At 36.4% G+C, this 20,147-nt stretch overlaps 1 protein-coding gene across 3 annotated transcripts in view; it reads right to left on the reverse strand.

Moving 5' to 3' along the window:
* The window catches only part of TRPS1 (transcriptional repressor GATA binding 1), a 260,490-nt gene that overhangs the window by 188,130 nt on the left and 52,213 nt on the right, over positions 1-20,147 (reverse strand). For all 3 annotated transcript variants that reach the window (XM_003256138.3, XM_004090798.3, XM_012508614.2), the window contains one exon: positions 5,510-6,639. In XM_003256138.3, coding sequence (XP_003256186.1) covers positions 5,510-6,639 — 1,130 coding nt within the window. The remainder of the gene's footprint in view (positions 1-5,509; positions 6,640-20,147) is intronic.

The following is a 20,147-nucleotide window of genomic DNA, read 5'->3' on the forward strand; positions in this document are numbered from 1 at the left end:
AGTCTTTGTGGCCCAGGCCAGCAGCATGATCATGGCTTAATGCAGCCTCGACCTCCTGGGCTTAAGTGATCCTCCCATCTCAGCACCTGAGTACCTGGGACCACAGGTAATCACCACTATATTCAGATCATTTTTTTATCTTTTTATTTTTTTTAGAGACGAGATCTTGGTATGCTGCCCAGGCTGATCTCAAACTTCTGGGTTCAAGCCTTGGCCTCCCACATGCTGGGATTTCAGGTGTGAGCCACTGTGCCCCGCCTAGTCCATTCCTTTTTTAACTGCATAAACGTGACAGGTAATGTTTGTTTAGATTTGCTCAGATGGTTCCCTGGTCTTCACTTACCAGAAAATGTCTTTGCTTTGCTCTTATTCTTATGAGATAGCTTTGATGGGCAGACAATACAAGGTTGACTATGTGATGTTTTTTCAAAACTCTGAATAATAATCCTCCTTCCTCCAGGTTCCATTGTTGCTAATAAAAAGTCTGTCAACTGTCTTTTCTGAGTAGTCGATTTCTTGTTAGTCTACAGCTGTTTTTAAGGATGTCTCTGCCTTGGCATTCTCACTTTTGCTACAATGTGTGTGTAACTGAACTTATTCGTATACATCATCCTGCTTAGTGTATGCTTCACTTCTTTGCGTCTAAGTATTTATGTCTTTCATTGGTTCTAGAAAATATTTTACCATTTTCTGCTCAAATACTGATTACCTACTCTCTATTCTGTATATTTTCTTTCTTCTGGGACTTTGATTAGATGTATGTTACAACAGCTCATTATATTCCATATCTTACTAAACGTCTTTGATATTTTGTATCTCCTTGCTCTCTCTTAAATATTCTGCCTCATTTTGATTAATTCATTTGCTCTCTTTAATTGTCTAATATGTAGTTTAATCAATCCATATGTTTTAAGTTTCAAGAGTTATATTTCTCAATTAAAACTATGTTATTTGTTAATTTTTTGGTGATCTTGCTTTTTTTTAACTTTAAGTTTTGGGGTACATGTGCAGACCTTGCAGGTTTGTTACATAGGTATACATGTGCCATGGTGGTTTGCAGGACCTATCAACCTGTCATCTAGGTTTTAAGCCCCACATGCATTAGGTATTTGTCCTAATGCTCTCCTTCCCCTTGCCCCCGACTCTCCAACAAGCCCCAGTGTGTGATGTTCCCCCTCTGTGTCCATGTGTTCTCATTGTTCAACTCCCACTTATAAGTGAGAACATGCGGTGCTTGGTTTTCTGTTCCCGTGTTAGTTTGCTGAGAATGATGGTTTCCGGCTCCGTCCATGTCCCTGCAAAGGACATGAACTCATTTTTTAGGGCTGCATAGTATTCCGTGGTGTATATGTGCCACATTTTCTTTATCCAATCTATCCTTGGTGGACATTTGGGTTGGTTCCAAGTCTTTGCTATTGTGAACAGTGGTACTATAAACATACGTGTGCATGTGTCTTTATAGTAGAATGATTTATAATCCTTTGGGTATATACCCAGTAATGGGATGGCTGGGTCAAATGGTATTTCTGGTTCTAGATCCTTCAGGAATCATCACACAGTCTTCCACGATGGTTGAACTACTTTACACTCCCACCAACAGTGTAAAAGTGTTCCTATTTCTCCACATCCTCGCCAGCATCTGTTCCCTGACTTTTTAATGATCTCCATTCTAACTGGCGTGAAACGGTATCTCATTGTGTTTTTGACTTGCATTTCTCTAATGATCAGTGATGATGAGCTTTTTTCATATGTTTATTGGCCGCATAAATATCTTCTTTTGAGAAGTGCCTGTTCATATAGTCTCATGTTGCTTGATCATTTTTTAATTGTAACTTTCATATCTTTGAATGCTTATTAGTATTTTATAACTGAAAACTCCTGTATCTGAAGTGACTGGGTATATACATCTATTATTTGTGTTTTCTACTGATTTCACACATGATGGCTTATTTTCCTGTCCATATGGTGAATTTTCGTAATAGTGAGCTCATGTAAGATTTATCTGCATCCATCAATATCTTGGAGGTAAAATTTGGAGTACTTTTCTATAGACAAACTTGTGTTTAATTATGCCAGAAGTGAGAGGGAGAACTAATGTAAAAATCCTAGCCACCTTCAAGATCTAAGCTTAAAGCAAAACTCAGATTCAACCCCTTCTCTCTATGAGTAACTCCAGGCTTAGTCTTCTGATCAAATGCAACAGCGACATTGGCATTTGCCCTCAGTGTAACCTCACATTCCAAGCTTACCCTTCACTTCTCCCTACTCTGTGTTTAGTGCACTCTTAATGAAAGGGAGAACAAAGGCTCCAAAAATTTTTCTTACTTTGTAGAAGTCTGGCAATGCATTACAAAATATGTTTTATCTAGTATAGTTGTCTTGTGGGGAAGTAATCCTCCTACTCATGCCAAAAACCTAAGTTATAACACTGAAAATTTTGATAAGAAAAGCAGCAGTTAATAGAGAGCAGGTATGCAGTTGAATTAAATGATAAATAATAAAAGAAATGCAGTGAGAAAACCATTCATGGGTGGAATATAATAACCCAGTTATAATCTGAGTTAGGGGTATTATAGGTAAATACTAAACATTAAGAGAATGGACCAAATCCCTGTTGCTGACTAGATCATGTTTGCAGTTCCACCAAGTTTAACTTAGTTCTTAAACACCCATGCAACGGAATCGATACTGAGGTTTTTCACTCAGAGCTCTAGATCAACTCTGCTGCTTCTCAGCTATCGTCATTTTATAGTTAAATGATTTCACATATTGTACAGTTCATGGCTTATGCTAATTTTTACTACACCGTTAAGTCTTCTATATAAGGCACTCAAAAGCCTAGAATATTTCACAGAAATAACACAGAATTATGGCAGAAGTTTCCCAACATGAATAATTGGAGTAAACAAATTTAATTATAAAAATACTATGTGATAAGGTAAACCTGTCCTCTTATTCTATCCTAAAAGTGAGGAATTTTTGGAAAATGCTTTGATAGCAGATCAAGTTCTAAACATCCACGTGACTATGTCCTTTCACATCTCTGGGCCGCTATTACTGTTCAGCGTTCAGTAGAATTTCTTTATCTTTTCTACATCTAAGCTGTGACTTCTGAAATTGTAAGGCTCCAAATTTCAAACATCTCTATAAGAACTCAGAAACAGATTAGAGATAAACTACTCAGCACCTTAAAGGATCCCTGGTCAGCCAAACTATATCAGGATTTAAACATAAGTGCAAGAATACTTTAATGTCCTATGGACAAGTGCTATTTCAATTTTTAGCTAATAAAATGCTGAGAAGTTGACTTAAAGTCAAAATGAACAGAAAACTGTCATTTGGTATGGAAGCCTAGGTCCTCAGAAGGGTTCCAAGACCATATAATAGTAAAGCATTAAAATGTAACTCACCTTGGAAATCTCAGCTTATTCATAACTACTGTGAAGTCAAAAACTCACAGGGATCTCATTTACATAAAGATATTCACTGAACTCCCATTAGGCAACATGCCACTGTGTTAAATCGTGCAGATACAGTGGTGAACAAGAAAAGAATAGTTCTCTTTTCTCTAGAGCTTCTTTCATCACTGAATATTAACTAAATTCTGACATTATTCAGTAATAGTTTTACTCATATTTTATTTCTTGGGGGATTATTTTGTTTACCTAAAGTATGTTAAAACCCTGTTTTCCCAGACATTCTCAAGCAATGCCTCAGCTGCATCAATAGAAAAACCACTTGTCCAACTGTGCTGGTAGCTAGATGTATCAGAATGAGCGTCTCTGCATGCGTGTGTGTGTGTGTGTGCACTTACGTGGGTATGCAGGTCCAAGATGTGTGTGCGTTCTGGGTGTTTCCTCATGATTAAAGAAAATCATGAAGATTTCTAAAAAAAAAATAGTGGTCCTTGTCCTTTTCAAAAAAAGAATGGACTATCTGATTTTTACATTACTCAGCAAATGTACATGCACAATGTGCACATACGCACATATCCACGCTAGTAAAGCTCAGAAAGCAGCTGATGTCTGCGAGCCTCAGAAATAAATTAACATGCAGCTAACATCAGAGGAGCCAGAAACACTCATTGCAAGTGTGAACACATATTTGATTGCAGGACTGTGTCTTTCCCAGGGCTGACCTTATAAATTAAACAGTGTAAATCTCAAGTAAGTGTTTTCTGAACATTTTGATTCACTGTGAACATTGGGATGCCCTTCAAATTAACATCTAACATTATTAGCCTATTGTCAGACATGAACGGCTTCATTACTGGTGACTGAAAAAACATACACACACTTGCACTAACACAAAACTTTTAAAAGGAGTGGAAGAAACTATTTAATATCGTGGGATGTAGAAATTGAAATGAATAGATTTTTAGACTAGGATATTGGTATAGTAAGTAAAGCTTTCTACTTTGATGCTGAAAGGCGTAATAATGAGAAAGTACCCAATGAGCACTAAATAATACCTAAACGCAGGGTACCACCAACGCTTTGCTGAACTAATTCCTATTTATAACCAAGTCTCAGTTTAAATGCTCCTTCCCAAGGAAGTAATTTCCTAATCTACCGTATTAGGTTATGTTATCATTATATTCAAACACACTGCCTTGTACTTCATCTTTTATGACACTTATTACTCTTGTAATCATCTAAGTGTCTCATCTTCCCTACTAAACTGTAAGTTCCCTGAGGGCACTGACTATGTCTTGTATATTCAATGCCTGGTACAGTAGGATTTTTTAAACTAATTAATTAAAGAATGAATGCATACATGAAATAAAGATACATAGCCTATACTTATATCCAGATATTATAAAAGATTAACTGGGAAAGTTAATGTTTATAAAGAGAATAGAGTGAAAGCAGAAGGAAAACACAAACATCCCACATCCATTTAAGAATCTGGAATAACTCAAGCAGTTTTACCTGCTTGGAGGAGCAAGTCTACATCCAAAATCACACATAGTACAAAAATTCTCACCTTTAGATTACTACTTGTATGCTAAACAAGGATGTTGCAGAATTTGTTCAAAGCTAGAATATATAATCTCATTTTAAAATAAAAATGAGCAACAGGTTCTCAAATTTTTTTCTCAGAATAGAGAATAGGATATATTTACAATAGCATCTTTCATTTAGCTCTGTCAAAAAAATATAGGATGTGGAGTCATATTTAGTAAGGATAAATGGACTACGGTAAATTAGTAAACTCATCAGCATTATTAGAATCACTGTGAATTTAAAAAGACAATCAGTAAATGGTTTAAAACAAGTATGAAACATGAGCGTACAGTCTAAAAGAAGGAACCAAATTAAAATCTACAGTGATCACAGCTATAACTATATCACCTGCAAACCTGTGATGATCTTTTATATGGTCTTCTCCTATAACTTCCCCAAGTCATCGGAATCACTCCCAACAATTCCTGGTTCAGCCCTCTTTCTGTGGATTTTTTCTATTATTTTATTTGTATATTCCTCCTGACCCCACCCCCCATGCTCACCTGTAGTGTCGGGAAATCTCTTCTTCCACCTGGGTAATAAAATCACATTTGGTACATGAGTGTTCTTTGCTTTCCTTGACAGACTGCTGCCCATCCGATCCTTGCAGGTGATTTGCTTCTTGTTTGACATCCGATGCTTGGGACTCATGCACACTCTCATAGTGAAAGAGGAGTACATCTACATCAGGGGTAGTGAATGAACACTGATGGCACTGATGTTTGACTCTCGAGCTTCCAGCCGCCCCAGGAGACAAGTGCAGAAGCAAGAGTGCACAGTGGGAACAATTACTTTTTCTACAAGCAAACGGATACGTAATTTCTCCAAGGTGCTTTTCTGGGCTGCAAAGTCCTCTGGGACAGAATGGACAGTGTTTAATGGTACACTTGTGAATGTTGTGGAGCTGTTGATAATGACGGAGAAGTGGCCCCACTACAATTACATCGGGGCCATGGCTTTTGGAATATCGGAAGTCACAGAATTGACAATTATAGCTCGTTACCATATTATCCTCGCCTCCCTTGCTGGAGAAGTCCTTCTTTTTAGCCCCACTCGAACTCTTGTCTGCCTTGGTCATTGTCTCTCCTTCTGAACTTTTGGCTAGATCATTCTGATTAATGACAGAGCCCCTGGAAAGCTTATCATTCAACTCCGGATTAAGGCCGCCTGACTGCACTGCTCCATGCTGCTTGCCATAATGTTCTAGCAGTTTAAGTGAGCTAGATGACTCACAGCTGAAACTACAAAATTTACACCAGTAGTAACTGGTGGCCTCTGTACCATTTTGTCTCGAGGAATCAAGGGGCTTTATGGGCACTGAGTACCCAACAGGAGTGTCATCTCCTGCTTTGACTGTTATCTTGTCCTGCCATTTTCCCAAGTCTCCAGAATCACTGGATCGAAGTGCAGGGATGGACTTGTTAGAGTTTTTCTCTGAAGGTTTTGCAACCTCAGAGGAGGGGAGAGAAGCTTTTATTTTGTTTGGGTGAGTCTGAAGAAAATGTTGTTCTAATTCGGTGGATGAGTTGCCCATATAAGTGAAATTGCAGAATTTACAACGGAAATACTTGGTGTTTCCTTGGCAATCTGGTGTTTTCCGTCCAATGCCAATGAATGTTCCACTTGAAGTCACCTGGAGAATAGAAGAAATGGACTTTACTTTGAAGGTGTCATTAATTCAATGGGCCCTCTGCAGGGGAGGGGGAGGGTACTGCCAAGTATTCCACATCAAAAAATACAATAATACTCCTGCTTATTATGAAATCACTTGAATAATCAGAGCCAAATAAATTCACTCTTCATTTCTCAACAGCTACTCTTTGAGAGGCTCATTATGTTATACACTGTAGGCCAAAGTAACAGGTGAAGGTAAGTAATAAATGCACTATAATTTGAAAGACTGAATAATACATTTTTTAAACTAAGAAAACAATTTTCAACACAGTACATTCTACTATTGCCTCCTTCAAATCACATTCCTACAGAAGCATCCAAATCACATGGGATTTATTTTCAAAAGGTGAAGCGTTACTGTCAAAACTAGAGGCACTTGCTCAAAAATTACTCAATGCAGATGTTCTCCAAGGAAATACTCTGTTCAGTTCCTACAGCAATGACGCTGCAGGCAAAGATGAGGTCTCTGTTTTAGGTAAAACAAAGGTGCTCCAATGACCACCCAAAATGGCTTATAATTAAAGCGCAGTGAAACAAACAAAAAGATGAAGTGAGTATGCAGGAAATACTGGCGAAGAAGAACTGTGTAAATAAAGAATTTTGAATGTTTCCCAATCTAGAACAAACAGAAAAGAGAAAAATCTTCCATGGCCTTATTTGATTAAGGTTCTGTTTCACTGCAAAGGGCTCCCAACTTCTCACATGAGTAGGTCATGGAGATGTTTGAATGGTAAAATAAAATAATTCCATCATAAAAATCACTACAGCTCTGCTTTCTTTCCCAAATTATGAAATTACATGGAATCAGGACTATGAAAGCCTTCAAAGGGCACTTTGCATAAAATCCTTCCTCCATTCTCAGTGTGCACCTCAATAGGCAGTACAATTAAGCCACCACTGAGCAGCCAAAATTCAGAGTTTAAAATAGAGTTTTTGAATGAAATACTCCAAAAAGGGAAAAAATTTCTCTTCCAACCACCAGGGAATTTTTAAATTTTCCCAGCAACCAGATGTAATATATTAAGCAAGTGGCATAATCATGTTCTGCCTTCTTCAACAGCTGTTCAAAAATGACACGTGTGATCACTGTTCATATCCAAATCACTGCATGAGAAAAGTCTCAGGCATCTCAAAATCATGTAAAGGCTCTATTTGAAATGCAAATAATATTGCTGTAGTACACTGAGAGATATGTTTGTACCTCTATTGTACAGGACTAAGATTGAAGTATTCTTTTTGCTATTAAAAAGAGATGTGACCTTGATCAAATTACTTAACCTCTCTGGCCAATAGCTTCTTCAACTGGGGCAACCTCTAAATTTGTGTCCAGTATTATAGTTCTAAGAAATGTGCATTAATATATAAACAACTCAACATTTACTGTACATTAAGATAGGATCTTACAAAAGTTTCCCACAGCCTTTAATCAAAGGATGTAATATTTCACATTAGGCAATGTCTATAGCCAGCACCCCAATCACACAGATTTCAGTCTGTCAATGACAGAGCATCAACCAGCCAGAAAGCTAAGAATGGGGCATCCTTCCAGGCAGCAACCTGACAATCATTCAGTGGTGTGAGAGATTTCAAAGCCATGCACTCAAGGATACAGCACAGAACACTCTAATCTAGCATTTAAGTGACTAAAGCAACTAAAACTTGCACTGAAATATAATTCATAATATTGTAAAAATCTCTACATATATTTCCCAATTCACTGGAGGTAAAGAGAAGGTTTATTTGCAAAAAAAAAAAATACATATATATTTAAATGGATAGCCATCAATCAGGTTCTTTGTTCTGGAACATAAACTTGATTCAAAAGGGACAAATTCAGATGTATCCCCTTCTTCTTTAACATAGGCAAAGAAAGAAAGTGTGCAAAATCTGGAGATAAAAATTTTCTTGTTTAAGCTTTCACATTGCATCAGCATTGCCAAGCTTCCCTATTATAAAATGCTTTGAACTTCTGCTTGTTGAACCAAGATTCCCAAGAAACCACCAGGCATCATCACTATTTCTTTGATTTTGCAATCTTTAAGCCTCATGTGCCATGACCACAGTGAAAGGGCTGAACAAAGAGCATATATATGCTTAAGAAATCCCTAAATATATGATTTTGAAGTGGATTTAAATTATTACTAAGCATGCCAACATACTAAAAAGGTTGTTGTTATTTAAAAACAACCTAAGAAGTCAGAAAACCCAGGCTACGAATCAATACTATCAGGAGAAGGGACTACAAAAGAAAGGCAACTTTGTGAAAAATTATCAGTAAAGCATTTTGGTTTAGGATTAACTAAGCTATAAAAAACGAGTTAGGTCTTTGAAGTTGGTGTACATGTCTAGATGTGTTTTTTTTTTTTTTAACCCAGGGAAAATGTGCCAACTTCATTATTTAAGAAGCTTTTAAGGGCTATATATTTTAATTATGCTGAAGAATGAATACCTTCATACTATTGACTGCTCTTTCAAAAGCCAAGCTAGCAAATGAAAACTCACGGATCTCATTTAATGGCAAGAACAATACTGGCACTTCTATAGGTCACATATTTGCGTTTTTGGTTAATATCAGTAAATGATATTAGTATTATACATTATTAAAAGCTAATATAATATTAGAATCACATATTTTAAAAGGCAGTTTTGGAAAACATAATGACAATGTTCTATTCCTTTTTTCTTTCAAAAAGAATATCTAAAAGCTCTATTTGTGGCAATTTTTATACTTTCTATACTGGTAGATGTACACTCAAGTCATAGCGAAATATAGATTACATACAACATTTAAATGCCATTCTACAATAGAACATAATTTATTATTTTAGGAGACACTACTGGTGTCTATTGACCACACTCATTTTATTTGCATGCCCTAGATATGCTATTTTAAATCTATTATTTTCTAGGGTAAAAACAAACACACAGTGAGAACAATTATGCAAAAATAAGTGTTTTCAGCAATGGTTTATTGAAACTCATTGTCTGGAAACAGTGCCTACACATTCATAGAATTTTGCAAACTTTTCAAATGGCTGAATCCAACACGGAGTAGGAAAATTTACTGCTTCTTAGCTGTGACTATACTAAAAAGCAAGTGCAAGCAGAATAAAGGGCAGAGCTTTCAAACTTCCTTCTTTTACTAACCAGAACTTTAATTATAACCCTTTAAACCCAGCAGTTACTTTGGTAAAGACATCCAAATTTTTACAATTATATTAAACTGTAACTTCTGCTTGGGCCAAAAACTACATGTATTTATCCCTCTAATTAGTAGTAACTAAGTGTTCGGCTTGTATCAGACTCTGCGATAGATATTAGGCATATAATATTGAAGAGGTAGACAACATCTCTGCCTTCAAGATACTTACATTGTAAGATTTAAAAATTGTAGATAAAACCCTTTATTTATTTGTATTTACATCTGCCTGTATTTATTTGCTTCTAGAGGAAGTTCTCTAGCTCAAATTCCTTGAAAAGATACATTATTTAACCTCTTGGCACCTCAGTTTCCTGGCCTCTATGGATACAATACTGTACAACTTGTCATTTTATAGGATTATTGTGAGGATCAAGTGATAACTATAGATTTGTGCTGTCCAATAGTACTTCCTGAGATGATGAAAATGTTCCATAGCCTTCCTTGGCCAATATGGTAGCCACTAGCTACAAGTAGGCCTAGTAAAAATGAAGAACTATTTTTTAAATTTACTTTCATGTATTTTTCTTAGCATTTCATTAATTTATTTGTCATTAACAGAAATGTATTTATTTTTAAAATTTCTTTTTTAGAGGCAGGGTCTCACTCTGTCACCCAGGCTAGAGTGCAATGGCACAATCTCCGCTCACTGTCACCTCCGCCTCCTGGGCTCAAGCAAATCTTCTCACCTCAGCCTCCAGAGTAGCTGAGACAATAGACACACGCCACCACACCCAGCTAATTTTTGTATTTTTTGTGGAAACAGGGTTTAGCCATGTTGCCCAGACTGGTCTTGAACTCCTGGGCTCAAGCTAGCCACTTGCCTTGGCCTCACAAAGTGCTGGGATTACGGCATGCACCACCATGCCCAGCCTAAAATTCAAATAGCCACATTTTGTTAGGGAATACCATATTAGATAGCACACTCGACAGTAACATGTGCATAGATAGGATTATTATTTAATAAAATGAATCATTCAAGTAAATTTTTCCTGCAAATGGGATAAAGAGATTACATAGAAGGGAAGTGGTAAATTCATTCAGTGACAAACTCACACACTTGTCACTATCAATATTCTTAGCTGTAAATGCAAAGGTTCAATCTGCTGTTACTAAGATAATGCTTCTGTTTATATTCCTTCTTGAGCTACAGGAATAGTCTTATTCACATCTAGAAGAAAGCAGGGGCTCAATGCATTTTGACTGAATGAATGAACGAAGGGAGATGTGAGCAGACGAAAATTTCTCACCAACTTCCCTGAGTTACCTGAGATTTGCTGGCCATAGTACTTCATGGCGCCCTTACCACTGACTTGACCTGGCATACATGGCCTTCTTCGAGAAACTACAAAATGCATCTTTCATCCACAAGCAAATGACTGACTATGGAGTCCTTTGATTGTGAATTGAAGTTATATAAAAACACCTAGAACGATTAAGGCACAAAAAAGAAGATTTTAAAGTCTTTTTCACTGACTAAGGACTAGCATGGCTTTTTATATTTGATTCTAGCCCTGGTTTTAAAAACGATTCCTTCCATGAAGTGTTTTCCATGGCTTTCATTTACAATTTATTTACATGTCTTTTTACACACAAAAATTGTCTTACTGTAGAAGTGAAGAATATAAAAGGGTTGGTTTTTTTCAAGGTCATTAATCTCAGTTTCTTTCTTTCCTCCCAATAATATGGAGCAAAAGCTAGTAAGAATAATACCTAAAATAATATGTCAAAGGAAAATATTTCTTAAAGCCTCAGAGCTATTAAAATGACACTTCAACACATGTACTTATTTTCAACGCAGCAAAGAAAGAGTTGTTTGAACTAAACACAAACCTCTTCTCAGTTGTGGTTCATTTTCAAGTACTATAATTGATAGCAACAGAGACAATTATAAGGGTACTAATTTAAGAGAACTTGAGGTTATCGGCTGATAGTCAAAGAGGTAAAAGCTTAAAAATAAAAAGCTAAGTTGTTAAAAAAAATTACTGTTCAAATACTGATATTTCAAATAACTTGAAAAAAATCTGTAAGGGCTGATCTTAGCTGAAAATAACTACAGTCAGAATTAATCTACTTATATACATCGGGAATTTTTCTGCATGTATGGTGCTTCAAAAAAACATTCTAGAATATAGAGTGTGCTTCAGTGATATACTTTTGATGGAGAATAAATGTTTCAGAATCTCAATAACAAATCAAATTATATGGCATCATCTGACTCTCATGCCATGCATAGCTTATTTCTGAGGTTTATTCCTATCAGTGACACTGTAACAACTCCCTTATTTGGATTTATAATATAAGAGCCAACCAATGGCAGGGGAGGGTACAGGGGAAACCAAAACTTAAACTCCTATACTGGGCACACTGAAGAAGAAAACACTGCATATTCCTCATTATGCACATTTTTATTATTGGCTTTTTGCATAATAGCAATAAACAGTTTACCCTAAACTGGTTTTCTCATTTTACTCAGTATAATTCTGAATTAATTTTTCTATAGTTACCTGGTATTTCGGATGACAGAGTACCAATAAATCTTAAAGTCCATCTTAATAGGCCAGGGACAGTGGCTCACGCCTGTAATCCCAGCACTTTGGGAGGCCGAGGCGGGCGGATCACCTGAGATCAGGAGTTCGAGACCAGCCTGGCCAACATGGTGAAACCCTGTCTCTAATAAAAATACAAAAATTAGCCAGATGTGGTGGCGGGTGCCTGTAATCCCAGCTACTCGGGAGGCTGAGGCAGGTGAATAGCTTGAGCCTGGGGGACGGAGGCTGCAGTGAGCCGAGACCATGCCACTGCACTCCAGCCTGGGCAACAGAGCAAGACTCCATATCAAAAAAAAAAAAAAAGTCCATCTTAATAATTTGGAAGACAATCTTTTATGGGAAAAATAAACAAGAGAAAATGCAGTTCAAGTGGGTTACAAAGCTAAGTGAATTCCCCATAGCAATCCTCTACAGCATCCAACCTGCAGGTGCTGCTGGTTCATAATGGAGATATGTCAGAATTGCACATGTATTCTAAAAAGCATCTTAATGGGAAAAGAGAAAATCTAATCTCCGAAAATATAGAACATCCTTCCTCCAGGGAAGGCTGCTGTTTTAACACATCTACTATGTGCCAAGCACTGGAAAGACAAAAAGAATGACATAATCCAAAATCGTAACATGTCCATGGTTTAGCACAAAAAGCTCACAACTAAAAAGACAACAACAGTGGAATACATGCTTCTGCTGAGACATGTAACAGGTTCCATGACAACACAGAGGAAGAGCCCCTAACCCAGACTGAGGAGTCAGCAAAGGCTCCCAGAAGTAACAACTGAGCTGTGGACAGATGAGCTGATATGTGAAGGTTAGCCTCAAAGGCAGTGATCATGGAAGGGCATTTCAGGTGAAGGAAACAAAACCAGTAAAATCAACAGTGAGAGTAAGACAACGCAAGCTGCTCTCAGGAAATATTGAGGAGGGTTGAGGCATTATCAAATCTTTAAATAGAATATGGTATATAATGGTGCTTGCTATGTAATAAGTAATATAAATGTAATAAGTAATATAAATGTGCTAGCCTTGTTCTTACTATTATCCTTTCTAGAAGAATAGCGAGATTTAATTTGGAAAGGTAATGTCTTATTGGAGAGCTGATATTTACATAAGCAAGTATAATTAGATATGCTTTTCAACAGAAGTAGTCCCATACTTGCTATAAAGTGTAGGACAAGTGATTTATAAACAGAATTTTTAAAAATTAAAGGAAAGAAGAAAGAAAGGAAGGTGAGGGGGCGGGAGAAAAAAAGAGAAGGGAAGGAGGATGAAAAAAAGAGAAGGAGAAAGGAAGAAAAAAGAGAGAAGGAGGACAGAAGAAAAGAACAGAAAAAAGAGACAAAAGAGAGGAGGAAGAAGAAGGAATGAGGAAGGAAATAAAAACAGAAGAGGACAAAAAGGAAAGAACACAAAAAAGAAATCAAAGGAAAGGAGAGGAAGATGATGAGGAGGAGGAGGAAAGAATAGGAGGTAAGAAGAGAAGGGAAAGGAAGAGACAAGAAGGGAAGATAAAGCTAGAACAACAGGAAAGAAATCAATAAAGATTTACTTGAAAGAAGTGACAGTAAAAGAATAAAGGGAACAATGGGACACACTACTCAAGTGTTAGGGGCGTGATATCAAAAAGAAATCCAAGGTAACTCCAAGATTTCCAGCCTGACTTAGTTGAAAACAGGAGTAAAGAAGAAAGGAGGCAAAAAGACAGTTGTTGTGGGGAACTTCACTTTTACATATGTTGACTTTGAAGTGCCAATGAATTCCAAGGTGGAGCTTCCCATCAGCTGGAAAAACAGGTCTTGGAACAAACCATCACTTACTATAAGATTCCCAAATATGTTCCTGGACACATGAAAGGATGCAAGCATTCTTTAATCTTATATCAACAGTTCAACTAAACCTGAAAGGTGAAATGCTAGGCCAGGAGACTCTGTGAATTCCCGAACTCCTCACTATGTCCCACCCATCTATTGCTTTCTGAATTCAATGAAATCACACAGCTCCAAGCACGGCTGGAGAATCCAGCACACTCAAATTGGACACTCTAAAGGCATTCTGATTTGTTCTCTGCTTCCACACCCATTCCTGCACTGAAGGTAGGCGGAGGATAAAACCTTAATTACACAGCCTTGGAGGACATAAATGGGAATGGAGTGTATCTCCTTAACATGTAATCTGCGTGGAAAAAAAACAACCTAAATTGTGCCTGGTAACTAGAAGAGCATAAGACAACTTTCAGACCATCATTTAAATAATAAATTCCTAAAACAAAGTCCTCTAAATGAGGGGAGTACAAAAAAAGTCAAACACATGGATGAAATGTCCCTTAATTTGGGGATCAAACATTACATCCTTAACTGATTACATCAAAATTTGCACCTTACTCGCTCTACCAGAACTAATTTCTGCAGCAAAAGTACCAGGGAAAATGAATCACTGTAATTTTAAAAAGATGAGTCAGCATATTTAATTTTCTTTTTACTGATTTCGAATAGAAGCTTAGTAAGTTCAAATAAGGTAGCATTACACTACACGGAGCAGATAGCAGACAATCTCAAAGAAATCACCCAAGTCCCCAAAATCAACCTGATTCAGAGAGACTGCATCAAAGAGCCCTGATTTATGTCTTCTATCTCCTCCCTTACATGCAATTGGCCTATCTTCCATTGCTTTTCTATTGGCAGTAAACTCAGACTCATGTTTGGCCAGGCCATATTATCAGTGTGGTTGTGAAGACAGGCTTCCGTGGCCTGTCTATCCTGGTTTACATCCCATTTTCTCTACTTATGCAACTCTGTGATCTTGGGCAGGATACTTTAATATATGCTGTTTCCTTGTTTTTTTAAATGGACATAAGGTTAGTGTTTACTTCTAGGGCTATTATGAAGATGAGTTGATTAATACATGTAAAAAACTGAGCTCCACATACACACATAAGAAACCCTTAGTAAATTTTAGCTATTATTAGATGTGAATCCAAAATTGGAAAAAAATAAGGGATCTGTACAAATTTTAATTATGTAAACTAAAAGATGAAAGAAGTATGAATCAACTTAAATGTAAGACAGAAAAATAAATTTTACATTTGACTTTCAATTAAAATTAAACAAGGGTTTGTATGATATTCTGAAAATGTATAACATTTGCCTCAAATGTGGATCACCTGATGAAGAATTCAAGCGATCTATGGTCTAATGATTGTCAGAATCAGACTCCACGAAGGAAATCAGAAAATGAAACAGAGCAACTTTCTCTCTCCAAACTTTCCCCGTATTGGCACACTACTTGTATATCTGTGTTTCTAACAGCTGCATGTATGCTGTAATTACAATGATCCAAGAAATAAAAAACACTGAATAACCTCCTGACTTGAGATGGTTAGCACAGCAGGCCATAGGAGAGGTAAAAGGTTTTCTTAGGAGTTGAATAATGCTAAATTTGATTGGATCCACTGATAATCACAATTTATTCTCCTAAACATTCTGCATAGAGAAAAATACTGATATTCAACAAAATTATGCATGTTCCTTTAAATGATAACAAATAAACCAAAAATCAAAGATGATACCAACTGTCATGAACAAGGCCAAAAAAGATTTAACTGTCACGCAGGTAAAGGGATTAGTAATGATAGCTGAACTATTCTACTAGGGTGGCTACATTATTTAGTTCTGCCATCTCCACTGATGAAAATAACCTGATAAATACCAGAACTTTGCCTTGCTTTATGGTCTTGGGGTGAGCATATGTCTGATTTTGCACACTTTACTACTTCTTAAGGAGACACAGTCCTGAAAAAGAAGTGTGGGTTCATATGCCAAACATTCTGTATTCTATAGACAGTCTGAATTGATAAAAGTCTCATTCACCAGTTTTTCTAAACTGCAATTGTCCTCAATTCAGAAAAACAAAGAAACAGAACCTGCTAAGATCTACAACTTCCCTCCTACTCCAGATCAAAGAAAATGCCAAGGAAAAAAATAAATGTTTAGAAGTAAAATTCAAGACAAGTCAAAATAAACCACAATGAGATTAATGGTCTCTGATTTTTTTTTTTCAAACCAAACTGTAATACCCTGCTCAAACGATTGTACTGATACATGTTAAAGATCTATAAACTCATACAATTAAATCTGTTGAAAATACAAATCCAAAGGATGACTTCCTCTAAAATCTGTTCTTCCTGCTTCTAACATGACATATTGTGCAACTCTGATAAAAACATTTACAACACAGAAATGTAACACTCCTAGCTCAAACATAAGACAGTCCTTGGTAAGTTAATCATGTGATTCTTCTATTAGCCTTAGAATTTCATTAAGGGCCAAAATAAATTTAATAGCTGGAAACCAGCAGCTACCTTCTTAAAGTCCTGAATAATGCAGTAATAAAAAGAATTTACTAATATGAAAAGGCAACATATATATCATGAGCATCTGAACTTGGGATAGCATAAACACTTTCCCGTGGGAAGCACAACTTGACACAACTCCTACTTTTATAACCTGATCTGAGGGCTAAAAGCTCCCCAATAAAGATGATGCAAACACCCAATGCACAGCGCATTACACCCTAATGAAACAGCAAAGGCTGCGTTGTTAATGCAGGCCTCCATTCAGTAATGGTTTAAATATAAGCATAATAAAGCAGATTATAAAGGAAAAAGCTGGCAGGGCGCAGTGGCTCACGCCTGTAATCCCAGCACTTTGGGAGGCCGAGGCGGGTGGATCACGAGGTCAGGAGTTCGAGACCAGCCTAGCCAATATGGTGAAACCCCGTCTCTACTAAAAATACAAAAAAATTGGCTGGGCGTGGTGGTGCACACCTGTTATCTCAGCTACTCAGGAGGCTGAGGCAGGAGAATCACTTGAACCTGGGAGGCGGAGGTTGCAGTGAGCCAAGACCACGCCACTGCACTCCAGCCTGGGTGACAGAGTGAGATCTCCGTCTAAAAAAATAAAAAGAAAAAAATAAAAAGAAAGAAGCTGTAATTACTTTTTTAAGAACTTGATCTCTTGTATTATTGGTCTCCATGTGAGCCTTAATGGCCGAATACAGATAGTAAATACTACATGAAAAGCTAACCAATCATGCTGCATCTATTATTTTTAAAAATTAAAGCATGACAATTGATAGAACATGCTGGATAAATGAAAAATTGGAAAACTAACATTCTGGTCAAATCAATTAGCTCTAAGATAGCCATTATAGCTTCTCTTGTTTTCTTGGTAAAGAATTTACATGTCTTCTGCTTTTAGGACTGGGCATGCTACCTCAAGGTGTTGGGGGGAGAATCTGATAAATGCCACACTCAGAAAGGACAGTCTTGGCTTTCTGATGGCTATTTACAGTGACCTCCATTATCCGGCTGGGGCTCTATCTACTATGCAGCACAAAGAAACATTGTTATTTGACAGTATTTTTACAAAGTTGTAATTCTTTGACTCAGTCATTTGTGATCTAATTTATACAAAAGTGGATATTATCAGTACAAGCATGTCTAAATTTCAATTATTCCTCCAAGTATATTTGAAATAACTTGCACTTAAACCTGGAAATCTTAGAATTTGTTTAAATTACTGTACTTCTTCTTCCCAACTGTATATCTCATATTTGCTCTCAAGTCCATTCAAATTATTTAAAACCATCCATGTCAAACCAAAATATAGATCAAAGCCATAGAGTTCTTTCAGCCTTTTGCTTTTGGCTTCTGTTACTTTTTTTTTTGGCCTAAAATGTCATAAATCTATCATTAACCACCAACTGTTCTGGATGTTTTTTAAAAAGCAAGTTTAATTGAAAAGGATTAATGAATTCTTCATCTATTACTTCAATTAGCTTAAATAATGGACTTACAGAAATCATTCCTAAAATTGAATGATTGTCTGTAATACTCATATTTACCAACATCTTTTTATCAGAACACACACAGGCCATTAACTTACTATATATTTCTGACAAAACTGCATTAAAGAAATTCTATAGTCAGCATTTTATCTCCCACAGCTTTTAGCCTCCACGAAGTTTAACCGCCAAGGAAAGAAATCTCTCAAATAGCATTTCAGTAACACAAACTTGTTGGTAAAAAAGGAAACTTCAGATGCATTTTTATTCATTTTATGCATATAGAAAAACTGTTCAATATTTATTTCAGCATGAAGATACTAATAAGTTACTTATCTTCAGACATTTTTCTGCATCAGTATCTGGCATATGTGCAAAGCGTTCAAGATTAGCATTTGATCTACAAGTATATTCAGTGTTATCCTCACAAATTGAAGTTAACCCATTAGATGCATTTCAAACTCCAGCCGTTTGTTTGAAATAATCACACACTGTTTCCACAGATTACATTTTTCTATTTTTAGCAGTATTATTTATCTTGGAAAAAAATTGATCTTAACAAGATTATGTTCCTGCATGCTCTTTCCTACCACTTTTTGTCTTCCTCAGTGTGTGCTGCAAGGATTTAGCAGACAGCATAGTCTAGGATCAGCTGTTTTATTTCTAGTTCTATTAGTTCAAACTCAGATAGCTCACACATCTGTTTTACTTCTAAAATCACTGCCCAGGAAAAGTGTCCAGCTCCTTCTACCCAAACATAAACTTTACTATAAATAACTAAGAACCTAACAAATAACTGTTTGGGGGAAATGGAAGTGTGTTGAAAAATCTGAATTCTTCCAAACTATAGGCCTTAGTAATTTTTGTTTTTAGAGCTTTCCCTGACAGCCTAGATCAGCTTCCCTCAGAAGTTGTCCCTAGAGTGAACAAACTGAAACGCCTGCCGGAAATCCAGGTATTAACTTCATATTACTTGCTAATTATAAAACACTGTTTCACATACTGACATTATTCACTTCCAACCCTTTTATCTAAAACACGTATTTGCTTCCCAATCATAGTTTGACAGCAGAGTCTATCTGACACAAGACAGTGAAATGATCTTTAATAGACAGCAGTTCAAAGCATGTAGCTTTCATGCATAATAACTACGTTGGGTTAATTTGCTGCTCCACAGAAATAATTCTATTTGTGGAAATTCACAAACTAAGATGGAATTTTTAGAGTGCTTTACCAAGATGAAACTGGTGTTTTAAGAGTTCTCTATATCTCCCTTAAAGTGATAAGATTGCCATTCTGACATTTAAATGACCAGGAAATTTCTCTTCTGATTCTTCTTATAAGTATTGCAAAATATGTTCACTATCTGTTATTTATAACCTATTTGCCTGCTTTTCTTAATTGGCATTAGGTCAATAGAGAGGTCTGAGGCAAATGAGCTGTATCAAGTTGATAAAAATGACTGATAATTTAAGGGATTTATTTCATTAGTTCTCTGGGTACTTCTAATCATTCCTAAAAAAGGTTACCAGTAAAGCTAATATGTTTTGAAATCCCCCTGGCCTTATAATACAATAAAAATCTACAAACTGTAACAAAAACTAATACACTTTCTCAAGCTGACCATGAATTTTGACTATGCTAAAATTACTAAAATTAAATGTATACATTTATTTAGACTCAGTTCCATGTTCCATTTTATTCAAAATGGTAACAGTTTCTTTTTTCCATTTCACACATGCTATAAACTAAAGACAGAAAGATAGATCAAAAAGGTAGGCTGTTTTTAATAAAAGTAAAAATCTAAATTATTACTAAATGCTTTCATAAATTATTGCCATTTTCCTTAAATGCAGAAAGGAATGCTTTATTGGCCCC

Source organism: Nomascus leucogenys, chromosome 16 (assembly GCF_006542625.1).
Source record: "Nomascus leucogenys isolate Asia chromosome 16, Asia_NLE_v1, whole genome shotgun sequence".
In the NCBI taxonomy this organism is placed as follows: domain Eukaryota; kingdom Metazoa; phylum Chordata; class Mammalia; order Primates; family Hylobatidae; genus Nomascus; species Nomascus leucogenys.